This window comes from Stegastes partitus, unplaced genomic scaffold, assembly GCF_000690725.1.
Source record: "Stegastes partitus isolate 25-593 unplaced genomic scaffold, Stegastes_partitus-1.0.2 Scaffold79, whole genome shotgun sequence".
NCBI classification, from domain to species: Eukaryota; Metazoa; Chordata; class Actinopteri; family Pomacentridae; genus Stegastes; species Stegastes partitus.
This window is the reverse complement of record NW_007577810.1, coordinates 83841-97724: the sequence shown is the minus strand read 5'-3', so window position 1 is coordinate 97724 and position 13884 is coordinate 83841. Positions and strand designations below refer to the sequence as shown.

The following is a 13884-nucleotide window of genomic DNA, read 5'->3' as shown; positions in this document are numbered from 1 at the left end:
GAAGAAGGTCACAAAACCCCTGTGGTTGTAAACACCAAATTACAAAAGTTGCTCACATAAGACTCAACAGCGAGTGGATCATGTATTCATTTAATCTCCAACAATAACGCAGTCATTCACAGTAAATCTCTTCTCAGCAAACTCTGAATACACACATTTAAAAACAACAACAACAACAAATTACACTAATAACCAAATGGTTAACCCTATTGAGGACTTTTAGAGTCTTGTGGACCCCAGGCCATTTGGTTTAGGTGACAGGCATTGTTTTTTTATTTTTGAAGTTTTTTTTTTTAAATATAAAAAGAGCAACATTTTTCATGCATTTGGAACCAAAAACAGGTCAACCTATCAGAAAATTTATTAAACATAGTATAAAAGGCTATAATGAATACCAACAAATATTTTGCACATATTCTTTCTCGGGGACCAATGGACCCCAAAAGACCTTCCACATATGGCAACATGAAAGTCCTGAACAGGGTTAAACAATGGATTTTTCCTACAAAATGGTTGATTTGAAATGGAACCATTTTTTATTTTTTTAAAAACTGTTTTTGTGAGAAAAAGGTTTAATACAGTTGCAGCAACAACAACAGAAAAAAGTGATTCTGGACAAATGAGTCAAAAAATGACCAGCTTTAGTTTAAATGTCTTATTAAATGCAAAACCCCAAGCAAGGGTAACGTTATATTTGCTGCATTTCAGAAGTATCAATGAAGTGAGAGGATTGCAAAAGGTGCAGAGAGGGTGTAGTGTGTAAATTTGAGTTTATTATGTTAACTAAGTTATAGTTCTAGATGCAGAGGCTTTTTTTTTTTTTTGCATAACAGAATTAAAACTGAACTGAAACAAGTGTGTAAATAACCAAAACTCCCACTAACCTTTAACATCCATCCTCTCTGTCATAGTAAATTAATAGTTAAGATAAAAAATAATAAAGAAAATCTCAGCTTTCTTGAAATATCAGTGCCATGACGGTTTTTATAGCACAGTACATTCTCATACAATCTGCTGCAGCAGTGTGTGAACTACAGTGGAACCAGGTGGAGTTTGACTCTGTTAATTCAGACATTAGTGGCTCTGAGAACATAATTTATGATATTTGTTTCTCCTTTGGCTATTATTGTCATGAATTTTTTCAACTCTAAAACAAAACAGAGAAGCAAATCAAACCCTCCATAAGTGCTGAAAGCAGCAGCTACTCTTCATGTTTTCTTATTCTTCCTGTTCATATTGTTAATAATAGAAATAATGACAAATAAAAGCTAAATCAAGTGCTTCGTAAATGTACAGACATGATGTAGTTCATACACTGTATTGCATGAACAAGTAACCCCACAGTTGCGACAAAACAGAGGACGCTTTTAGTCAAACTCTAAAATTTGCCATTCAGAATTTTCAGATTTAGTTTTTAAGGTTACTTACACTTGAGTTGTTTACATTTTTGAATAGAACTCCTCTTGAACACTGAGCAGGCGTCGTGATACTGTCCTGTCAGAGCAGGTTAACCCCGTGTTTCAGCAGTCTGTGTCGGGCCTTGCTGGGCAGTGAGAAAGCACTGTCCTGGTGGTTAGGGATGCCCGAGTTCCTCAGCGATCCTCCGTGCTGCTGGAAGTAAGTCTCCTGGGCCACGCTGCGGGTTCCATACACGGCGGCGCTGGCACTCCTGCGGTGAAAATGTCACATGCATTAACATTTCAAGCACGAGCCCACAAAAGTGACATAATAAAGAGATCTCAGAGCGTTTCTCTGCCGGCAAATGTGAGCTTTGCCCATGAATGTGATCTGTGCAAGTTAAACATAGAACATTTAGGATTAGGGGGATGTGATGATAGGCACAATAAAATGACAAATCCATCCCCCACCCCCAACTTCTTCGTGAGAGGAACAAGAACCCCCCCCAGCCACCAGCACGTCACTGCCATGCTGACCTGATAATAGCCTCCTGCAGAGTTTCAGTGTTACAGAAATGCGAGTGAAGAAGTGATGTGGCTCTGACAAAAGGATGCTCCGGGGCTCCCCCTGGTCGGCCAGACAGGTTGGCTGCAGGGACACACAATAACAGAGGCACATTAACCTGGACAGGCTTGCCTTGCTGCACAAAGGAATGCTGATCACAGTCTTACTAATTAGCCATTAGCTCATGCAAAGACAAATATAAACTAGCAACCCCTCCTTTCCACCCACCCGGCTCCCTGAGCAGACACACCAGGGCTTATACTCACTCTAGCAGAAAAGGGAAAACTGGGGAACTGGAAGAGAGAGAATTTTTTTAGAAATATCAGAAATGAAAAAAGAGATGCAGAGTAAAGTTTGGGAAGCACCAAAGAGTGAATATAGAGAGATACATGAGAGTGTTAAGGGGGCCTTACTTGTCAAGGTACTCTGAATGCAGTCAAAATGGGCAAACATGTAGGGTCCTGGAGCACCAGGGGCCCCTGGAGAAATGGTCCTCAGATGGGCCTCCAGTCCATTGAGTGAAGCCAGGCTGCTGTGATACTGGATACAAAGGCATACAGTAACAAATATCATCATTACAAATGCAAACTAGCGCAATTAAAATTCTAGTGCTGTCATGGAAAAAGCCTTTTTTTTCTCACCACTTCCTCCATAGACGCTGCGTCACTCAAGAAATGAGGCTCCACCAGCAGAGCCAACACCAGGCCCTTCACCCGGTGCATGTACAGCGTCATGCCAATGAATGGAGACTCTTCTAAGTTGTCAAAAACGCTGGGGAGATGAGAGGGATCTTTCATCTCTGCCTTAGGGCCTTGATCCGTCCCACAGCAGCCTCTACTGTCTCCCGCCACCATCTTATCTTCATGTGACCGCTCATTCTCGGAATCAGTCCCTCTGAAGTCAAACACTGTCCCACAAGCTGCATCTCCGTTGAGATGAGAGTTTTCTCCAAACACTGAGCTGTCTCCTTCGCTGTGTATCTGGCTGCCTCCATCTCCGTTGTTGTGAAAACTGTGATAGTACGACTGGTCCAGAGCCTCCTCCTCAGCTTCATGAGAGTGTTTCCCATTTGAGAGGGGAGGCCTTAGCCACTGTGGTGAGGGGTTCAGTGAATCAGCAGTACTCTGTGATGGAGTCGGGCTGCTCACAGAGGTATCTGATTCTGACAAGTGAGGGCTGAGGGATGCCTTCTGGGGAGACTGGGACGAACTTGGGTAAGAAGGCTCTGACTCTGTAGAGGGCGTGTCGGATAAAGTTCTTGACAGGCGGGTTTTCTTTGGAGGAGCGTTTTTGCTAGGGGTGGAATGTGAACTGTAAGGTGTAAAAGCTTTGTCAGAATTGTCTGGAAATGGTAATCAAGCATTCTGTTTTACAAGTTTGTTTAAGTTAAACACCTTCTGTAAACAAAAAAGCTGAATTTTTGGAACAGATCCTACCTGAAATCTTTGTCAACAGGAGCGGCCTGCAGGTACTGGAGTTCAGACATGGTCAGGAACACAGTTGTGGAGCTGACAGCACCGTCGAATGAGCTGGATGTGCTCGGTCCATTGATCCTTTGGCCCTAAATCAAAAACACTTGCTTGTCACTTCTTTCTGTTAAAAGTAATAATTCAGCATTTTACTGGCGATAATGACGTGAGCGTCCACACTGATGAACAACAATGTTGTGCAAACAGTGGCACCAGGCCCACGCTGGCTGCTCCATCTGTGTCGGGGGCCCAGAATGAACAATGATGACCTGTTACTGATGAACGCAGCAAAGAAAAAGGAAACAAATCTAACATTCTGTTACAAGAGCTGCTGTCTCTTGAAGATAAATCGTATTCATACTTTTGTGGCTGTGACTCAACATTAGTTTGATGGTGGGCATATCCTGTTGATCGAGCAAGAGGACATGAATAAGGACCAAACAAACCTCATCAGTGCCAAAGACCATGATGCAGTATGACTCGAGTAAAATGATGTTTCATTAATGTGTAATTTTCATCCTAAAATGATGTCATATAAGCTTTTGATAAGTGGTATAACACACGACTAAGAGATTAGAGTAGATGACCTAAAGGTTCTACACCAGAAAAGATGTGGTGAGAAATGACAGCTGAGAAAGCACTTTAATTTAGATTTTAATAATTATTCATATTAACAAGAATATGATTGATCACCTGAAGTGCAGTTAAATTGCATTTTTAAGACAGCAGGGGGACGTGAGTTGCTAAACGAATGAACTTCAAATATTTTACTGCGTTTATCAAATCAGTCTGAAAGTGATCCTAACGATATCACTGTAGGTGTAACCTGAGCATCCTCTTGACTTAAAGCGACTTTTAAATCAATGTTATTTATAGTTATCATCATATCTACAGTGCCTAGTGTGGATTAGATGCCTGCACAGTGAATATTTGGCTGAAGCCAGTAGCCAGTTAGCTTTGCCTAGCATTAAGACGGGTAACAGAATTCGCCTGGCATCAAGTGTTCAAAAATAGTCCACCGCAAAACCCTTGTGGCCAAGTGCTGTTTTTAGACTTTGGTTTGTGTAGAGATTTTAAAAAAGCAAGATACAGCGGGTCAAACAGTCAGCAAGCATCGGTCACATGGCGACGTTTGGCTGAAATGCTTTTGGTCAGACGTCAAAAACTGCAACGTGGTGATGAGGTTGGAGGCCAGAGGGGACAATGTTGGTTCCTCATCCAACAATGGTCCAGTCAGAGCCTCTCTGACAAACCAGGAAATAATAATCATATGATTGTTAGAGGTGAAAAACAGTTACAAGTGTTGTTGTTGTTTTTTTAATACAACACTTGAGTGACAATTTAGTTGGTTGTTGTTAAAGTCACATATAAAGCCCAGTGTTACTGGAAACCCAGTTTTTAAATCTAAATAAAGAGTTCATTTGTAAAAACAGATAACTCAATTTTTGTAGATTTTCAAAAAATGTTTGTTGTTTGCTGGAAATAATATCAATCAAACTGATATTGTCTCAGGTAGATGAAGGACAAGGGGGTTTTCTGAAGGTTTGTGAAGATGGCGTTATCTGTTTTTGTAAATGAACTCTTCATATATATTCATACTGGGATCCATTTCCCAAAAGTGTAACTACATCTGTAATGTGACTTTATTAAGATGTTACTTAATAAGTTTAAATTACTGGCTATTAATGGGCTCAGGATGGCTCTCTGCAGAAAAAAAATGTTTTATTAATGATATTCTTTAGCTGATTTAAACTGTGGGTAAAATATATTATCATTAATATAATAATGTGTAAAATAAAACCATTTTACATTTGTGATTATTAGTTAATTCTCTGAGTGTTACAACGATACTAATGCCGATCTGTTTGGGAGCACTTGGTAAGAAAAGATTGAGGAGAAAATGCGACTTTCATGTGTGTCCTACCTTGGTGTATGTTTCGCTCTCATGGACCATGACCTTCATGGTGAGCTCTGGAGACATCTGTGTGCTAACAACTCTTTGGAGAGGAGGAAAAAAGAAAAAAGTTCAGATTTCAAAACCTATTATTTAAAAAAAAAAAAAACCTATCACAAGATGGATATTGTCAAAATGTCAGCTCACCGTCCTCTGAAAAGAATGCAGCCTGCCAGCACTAGAGGGCAGCGCTGACAGGCCTGCAGAATGAGGGCAGCTTTGAGCAGGAGAAGTGGGTCAACCTGAGGACAAGAACCACAAGTGTTGCCTTTCAACTGATGAAAAACACTAAATTTAAAGGTGATTGATGTAATAAACTTTATTATAATGGTAAGCATTTTAGCAGTAGCACCTTTCAAAACCAGAATTACAAGGTGTCGCAAAAAAACAGAGCCACAATTAAACATTAGAGAAGACATAAACTACACAAATGCCAGTCTGTGCAGGCTGGTTCTAAAAGCTCCTTAAACCGAGGCACTGACTCAGCTGTTATAGTGATAGTACGGGGGAGCTGCCTCCACAGTGTTGGAGCTAAAACAGTGAAAGTGTGATTTCTATTTGTTGTACGTCTGGAGTGTGGACTTCTCAACAATATGCAGCTCATATAACAGTAACTTCATCAGTTCAGCTGTGACACAAAGACGCTTTTGTGAATTTTGGAATACAATATTTTGATGTTATAATATCTGCATCGTGTGATAGACTTGGCATGTTTCAGCATGTGTTTTGCAACAGCTAGAAAACTGCACCAACGATAGCACATTTTGCAGATTTTATCATCTTTATATACTGTGTAGGTGCAACAAAATATGCAGAAATTTGCCTCTGAGTGTTTGTGAAGATATGACATGACTGAGCATTTACACAACACCGCAGGGCATTGTGACATATCCTGCGTGCATCATTGTGGTGCAGCATTAGAAAAAGCTGCTGCCGCTTAAAAGCAGAACCGTTTTGTACGTACATTAGTTGAGTCAATTGTTTTCAAGCAGCTGAAGATGTGACACATCTCTGAGGATCCTGACTGCAGGTATGAGAGGTACCGAGCCCAGCGGGCCGCCAGAGTCTCCTGACTGTTGAGCTGCAGGGCGAAGAAAAGCACAAATTACAACATGGCGGTGTACAACTGGGCTCAGTAATGGCCTTAGAGTTCTAAATAAAATGAATGATTTAAGATGGCTATATGAGACAAAATCTTAATTTAACAATGCTAAAAAGAGAAGGGATTAAAAATGAGTCAAACAAATAAAACAATAAAAACAAGAACAATGAAAAAATGTATAGCAAAGACTTGTACAGTCAGTAGGAGCAGCAACTAAATTATGAAATTGCCCCAATGGTATTAATAAGGGCAACTTAAAGTTTTATTAAAGTGCATACCAACATGTGGGGCACAGAAACAAAATATTCTGAATTGACACCTGCAATGTGAACTTTTGTGATACAGTTTTACAACTAGATGAAAACAAATGATGATCTTTCTTCACTGACAAGACAGACAAGTCAGTTTTTGATATGGCAAGAAATGATGTGCTCTTTAATGATGAATCTTAAGGCATCACTGCAGAATGTACTGTATCTACAGGTTTGAAAGAGGAACTGGCTGCCCGTCCATAAATAACACAGCCATATTCCAACACACAGAGAGAAACTGCTTCAACAATCCCTTTTCTCATAAATATACAAAAACGTGATACATTTCTAAGAAAGAATGCCCAAATTCAGTCTCAGATTTGATGACAGTTTGTCAAAATAGACTTTAAAGTTTTGTATTGACCCAAATGCTTTGATATTTGTTTAAAACTAACCAAAAAGCAGCTTGTTTGATATTCAGTTATTGTCAGTTTTCTCTATTTTTGTGATTTTGCCTTTTGGCTTTTCTAAACTGCTGTCGTATGTTTGTCTGTGTTGTGTTGCAGATGCAAATCTTCCTCTTAACCTAAGTGGACGCATTAGACAACTGTAGAACTGTCTACACAACTGCACCTGATAGCTCTGGCGCACAGAGCCGTTGTAGAAACAGAAGAGGTTTATTAGTTGATCCAGGAGCTCGCAGACGCTGACAGTCGGGACTTCCACTGAGCAGCCCAGAGCCTGGGAGAAGAATGAAACACACCCCCAGAATAACCACCACATTCATGAAACAAAGTCCAAACACAGCAGCTGCTTCGACCTCCCGCGAACCCACTCACCCACAAGAAGTCGTCTTTCATGCGGATGGCAAACTTGTTGTGACGCAACCTAAGAGTTCGCACGGGAGAGGAGGAGAGCTCGGACACACAGCGGCCCACACCGGCGAACTGACTGCAGAGCAGCTCCTGTCTGTCTAAAGGGGTCTGACAGAGACACATGCAGAAATGAGAGGCTTTTGTACCAACACAACTAAAAACTGCAGCTTAAAATACAAACACACAGACAAACACAGAGGGATCATCTTTTCACTCCGCCCACTCATCCACTCAACAGAACCAAGCTGATAAGTTGTGACAGTCAAACCTCTTCAGGATAGAAGTAGCAGATCCCCTCTCTGGTGGGGTCACCCTCTCCTGTGACCTTGGATCCATCGTAGAGGAAGAAATAATTACACCTGCAGAAGCAGCACACAAACAGATACGTAAACTGTTTGTTTGATGGATAAAAAGCGAAGACAATCGATGTCACAAGATTTAGATTCAAAGAAGTGTGACACATTGGAGACTGAGGCTGTTGTTCTGTGCAGTCAGGATGATCACAGGCTTGACAAGAATTCCAAACATTTATCAAAGCTGCAGCTCTGAAGACGTCAAGCTTCATTTATTGTGGAGAAACATTTCTGTTTGGTTTACAGTAATAATACATCTTCTCTCTTTACAGCACCTGAAAGATTCAACAAAGAAATAGACCAGAGCTACTCACAGGTAGAATCTAACTTAGAGCATTTATTGAAGTGCTGTACTAATCTGAGAGGCTTTCCTTGAGTCTTTTCTTTTTATGTCACCTTCTACTTCTACTCCAGTACGTCTCAAAGGGAAATACGTCACTTTTAACTTCACACTATTTATCTGACAGCTTTAGTTACTTTAAAGATTAAATTTTTTCTGTGCACACAAAACATGAAAAACTCCCAAAACATGATGTTTTGTTACCCAACAGTTTGCACAAGCACATCTGAAACAATAAGTTGACTCCTCGGTCAGTCTATTGGCAGAAAATTGGCAAGAAATGCCCCTGTGATGTCATTTCTCTCTATTTTCAGTATTTTTAATGAACGACAACAGACTGTGGATCTTGTTTTATTCAATCAGTTTGGTCATGTGCTCGGCAAGAAAAGTCAAATTCCAAACATTTAATAAAGCTGCTGGTCTGAAGACATGGAGTTCTGAATGATGGCACATTTACTTTAACGTGCAAAAACATTTCTGTTGGTTAACAGAGAGTACCGGTTTGATTTTGACCAACTCAGAGTCAGAATTTAATTAAGTAAATTTGCTCAAGTACTGCACTAAAGTGCAAACTGGAGCTACCAGTATGTTACTTGCCATGTCATTATATACTTCTGCTCTACTGCATCTCAGAAGGAAACTTTTAACTTCACTACCTTATCTGACGGCGTTAGTATTTCACAAGCTAAGATTCTGGCACACGAATTATATGAGTCCCTCATAAAATATGTTCAGTACGGATGAAACGATTACTCCGTTGATCAGTTCCAGTTCGTCTACTGACAGAGAAGTGGCAACTATTATAATACGCATTTAGAGCACTTGTGATGGCATTTCTCACTATTTTCACAAACCAGACAATCAATTGATCACTAGAAAATAATCTGAATATGAATTCATAATGAAAATAATTATTAGTTGCAGTGAGAATGTATCAGAACCACAGTTAAATGGTGCTTTTACGTTCATGCATGAGTAATAACAATCTAATGGTATGATATGTAGTAGTGGCCCACGATATCAGCCACAGGGTGCATTTTTCTACATTCAGTATTTTTGCTTTTGATTCTTTAACCTCCTAAGACCCGCGGTTTTGTTTGACAGGCTTTTTTTTTTTTTTTTTAATTTCTCTTTATTATTTGAAAAAAAAAAATATATATATATATACAGAAAACGAAAATGAATTAAAAATTTTTTTATTTATTTAAAAAAAAATGATAAAATGATTATAATAATAAAATAATGTTTTTACAAAAATAATAAATAACCCCTGTGGTAATAAAACCCAAAATGTGACGTCTACACATGTGGACGCCAGGTCTTAAGAGGTTAAGTACATTTTCCTGATTATTGTTCCAAACTTTTTCTTTAGCAAACATTTCCAATGCAGGATTTTGACTTGTGGGAGAACCTTTCCTGTAGTAAATAATGTAAATACTCCCTGCAGCTATCAGTGAGCAGATGCAGCCTGTTGCTCGTTTGTGTAGTAAAACTGACCACACAGTCTGAGTCTCAGCTCTTCTTACCTTCCTGAGTCCGGCGGCATGAGCTCAGCCATCAGTTTATCGTGCATCCATGTATTTGAAGCAGTCTGAAGATTTCCTCTGACTGAAAAGTAGAAGTAACTGTTGAACTCGGAAGTTAGAAATCCTCCCACAGACCAGAGACGACCGGCTGGTTGCTACGAAACACCGATTTACATGTGACAAGTCGACAGCGGAGGACAGGAGCTTGTTCAGGCCACTGTTTGTGTTGTACTCGCCATTAACATGAATCGGAGTGAAGTGAGGGAGACACTTGAGGAATGCAGGTCAGTCACACGCAGTGGAAGTCATGTGAAAGTACGGCGAGCGCACAAGGACAAACCAGAGGGACGCGCACACTTTAAAAGCAAACTTTAAAAGCCACATGAACAGATCAGGTTGACTCACAAACAGCATTAAGTCAGCGTTTTAAATACAAGTACACGTCTTGCATGCATAATTAAACTCAAGTATATACTGTCAGTGCGTTACATGACATTAAATTAACTTGTGGGTATCTGATTTTTATAAGAGTGTATAAGAGTTTAATTAAAGCTTACAGTAAATAGTTGCTTTTCTAAAGACAGCTGGCAGATGAATGTTGCCAAACTATGTAGTATGAAAAGCATGGCTCCCTAAATTCAAGCAAAAGCGCCTCAATATAGTACGTAAGTAGTCCATCATACTTAGTCACTCTATTTTTTTGATTTAGTGTTTTTTTTGTTGATTTTTGGGGGCTTTTTTTTTGCCGTTACTATAATTACAAGTGGAGAGAGGCAGGGACATGTGGGGAGAAGAGTGGGGAAAGGACCTGCAGCAAATGGTCATGGGCCGGACACGAACCCACGACCTCTGCATCAGGAACTAAAGCCCAAAAAGAAATTCATATCCAGAACTCTTATGTAAAGTCCAAAACTACTAGTCAAAATAGAAAACTGTCTTTTCTGCACACAAGGTAAAGGCTACAAAAGAGAATGAGGATGAGGGGAAAAAAATCACATGAACCTTGTTACTTTCCACATCTGCCACACAGCAGCTTTCAATGTCCCCATAAAGGTCCAGTGTGCAGTGTTTTTTCAGCAGTCAGGTAAAAGATAGTTTGAGCATCCTCACTGTTATCGTCACACTGTGAATAATCACAAAGTTGAATTTAATTTACGCATGCAGGCTTTCAACACTCAGGTTTCACTGATCCCTGTTTCTTGTAACATTATTAGACTTTAGTTTCTTTGTCATTATCTCACAACAATACTCCAGAAACATCAAGCAATTTAACATTCCTGTAGAATTCTACACTAAACATCTGGACATGGAAGACAACAACTAAAGCTCCAGCTTTCAGATCACCACAGTGCAGAGCAGTGTATGTTCAAGCTGGTGTTTTTCTTTAGAAGGTGCTTCAATATATCCACAGACACTGCAGGCCAAAGTTCTTTATTTCACCTCATACACATATTCATGAGGAAACAGTGTCAGGTGTCTGAGGGTAAACAGACACTGCATGTGTCCACAATGGAAAGGGTACCTGTTTCAAAATCCATGCAACAAGGAAAATGTTAGTAATTGATATTAGTTTGGGAAACTCTCCTGAAGCATTTGTGTCTGTTCTTCCGGAGAAAAGCTCCTGCAGGTGCAAAAGGCTGCAGGAAGATCACATCTTCATTCATCGTGATTAACTTGGACTCTGCATGGCAAAAATAATAACAATATCTGTTTATTCAGAATGTGCTCAAGATAAATGATGTGTTTTCTACTACTGACTCTGTTCAGCTTCATATGTTAATATGAGCTGCTGTTTTAGAGGCTGAGCTAAAAGGTGGGATGGTTCAGTCTGCAATGAAAGAAAATGGCTGTGATATATGCTTCTAAATGATACAGAAGAAGAATAAAAAACATTATACCTCGAGAAACTCAAACGCATCCACACTGACAACACGAGGCTCTAAATAGCAATAGAGAACAGCTTGACGGTGTATTTACCTTTGAACCACGGTGGATCAGTTTCTCGGTGCTCGATTGAGGGTGGCTTCATGAGCGGTCTGTGAACGCGCACAGTTCCGTCAGCCAATGGCTGCATTAAAACCAAACAGGAATCAGCTGTCTGGTCGGGACACACTTCAGACACGTCGCTTTTATTTCAAATTCTGGAGGCGAGTTTTTAATCTCAGCTCCGCTTTTCTATCGCTGGAGGAAAATGTGAGTTTACAGTCGCGATGCAGGCCGCCATTTTGAATGTCGTCCGAGCTGCAGAGTCAGGAGGTCTGCAGAGCTGCACAGAGATCAGCTCACACTGAGTTCTACCTGTAATGATCCCCGCAAACCATTTTCACAATACTCTGTTCATAGCAGAGGTGAAAGATGGTTGAATTTTGCTAAGAGTCGCACAAAACAACAGTTTAGTCAGACCTCAAGGGACATTTCTACCAAAACTCGTCTTTAATCAACATCACAATCATTGCAAATGCTTTTTAATATCATGTATTCTTGGACTCTTTAAGTCCCCATTCAGCAGTTTATGCACCACATAGCAGATACTGAACAAACTTTCCATTTAAGAACCTAAAGCGTTCCGTGTTGTAGTGGGTTCATACAAAAATCATGAATAAATACATAATTAAACACGACAATGGAGAGAAAAAATCACAATGAAAAAAAAAAAACTACAGTTAGGATGTCTAATTTATAAATAGATTTAACAGAAATAGAAGCAACACTAAGGTTTTTTTTTTCTCCCTTCTTTGTACATCTGACAGAAGGCTGGTTGTAAATAACCAAAACAGAAATAAAGTAAGATTGCATCAAACAAAAAGGTTTTCACTCCAATCTTTGCAAACAAATATAAAAGAAAGGCAACACTGATTGACTGTGTGGCAAATATGAGATCTAAACAGGATGTCTCCCACAGCTTTGGAAATAATTATTCCTCCACTATTTTCTGCCTCTTAATTTGAGTTCTAGGTGTTTTTTTCTTCAGGTTTCTTCAGGTTGCAGTGGCCAGCTCACTTCAGACTAGTTAATGATTCTCTCTTTGATGACCATCACGTCTGCCTTCTCATCATCTCACACTTCTCTTTCTTCAGGCACTGTTGAATGGTTATTTAGTGTGGATTTAGAATTTTTTAAGTTTCAAAACATCATATTTTAAAACATTTTTCTGCATGTGTTGAATTATTAGAATGATGTCTTTTAGAAGACACTGTATTTTTTAAACCACTATCATGAACTTCAAACAAACTTATAAATGATGAAGGCCTGTTGTGTAGACGTGAAGAAAACAGGAGATCGAGTAATTATTTCCAAAGCTGTGTTAGTTGTTCAAACATTTGCAACGCTGACCCTCAGTTACTAATGCAATGCAAACAACAATGTCAGAACATTTTCCAAAAGCAGCTTTTCATGTTCACACCAAACAGCGAAACCCAACCAGATAAAATCATTACTTTTGTCATCTAATGAATTTAAGTTACTAGAGAGGTTTTTGAGGATATCGAGGATCTGCTCAGACAACGTTCCTGGACGAAAGCGAGGTGGCCAAAGTTGGAACCAACAAGCTGTCCATGTCAGCCGCTGCCTAAGTACCAGATTGCGAACCATTTTCAGAAATGTTACCACTGCTTATCTACCTTGTCCGATTAGTGTCTTCTAAAATTGCAGAAATGTATAGAAAAGAGTAAAACAGCTCCTGCACTTCTCATCCGATGTGGATGTAAATGCTCTGAGATTAAAGCCATTGGTCACCTCATGAACTCATTTCTAATCCATTGTGCTGGAATACCAACCAATACCAGCAGCAGTGTGTCAGCGCACCATGTGATAGAGGAATCCTCTGTGTAACCACGATACCCGCGCTGGGCCTCAAAGCCTGCTTTGGGGCAACTCCTGCCTCGACAATGCAGGGATTGACATGCTCTTCGGGCAACGTATAGGAAGATTTCAACACTTCCACAGTCTGAGGATTACTCTAACGGCTCATGCAGTATTGCATGGTGCAATACTGCAAAAATAAGAGTATTGTTACAAACTTGTCCAGACATTGCTACCCACCACTGCAGTTA

At 39.8% G+C, this 13884-nt stretch overlaps 1 protein-coding gene across 2 annotated transcripts; it reads right to left on the bottom strand.

The window, feature by feature from the left end:
• Positions 1-698: 698 nt before the first annotated feature.
• On the bottom strand, positions 699-10140 carry hps4 (HPS4 biogenesis of lysosomal organelles complex 3 subunit 2). Of its 2 annotated transcripts, none has more exons than XM_008276668.1 (12): positions 9833-10140; positions 7882-7972; positions 7578-7721; positions 7372-7479; positions 6350-6466; positions 5533-5627; positions 5356-5428; positions 3399-3523; positions 2604-3273; positions 2376-2502; positions 1935-2046; positions 699-1669 (listed from the first exon to the last, which is right to left on the bottom strand). In XM_008276668.1, the coding sequence occupies exons 1-12, from the start codon at positions 9877-9879 to the stop codon at positions 1498-1500; spliced, it is 1881 nt and encodes a 626-aa protein (XP_008274890.1). In that variant the 5' UTR covers positions 9880-10140; the 3' UTR covers positions 699-1497. The 2 variants fall into 2 exon arrangements, with proteins under 2 accessions (XP_008274890.1, XP_008274891.1); XM_008276669.1 differs by lacking the exon at positions 699-1669 and adding an exon at positions 2229-2255 and having other exon boundaries at positions 1969-2046.
• Positions 10141-13884: the final 3744 nt, after the last annotated feature.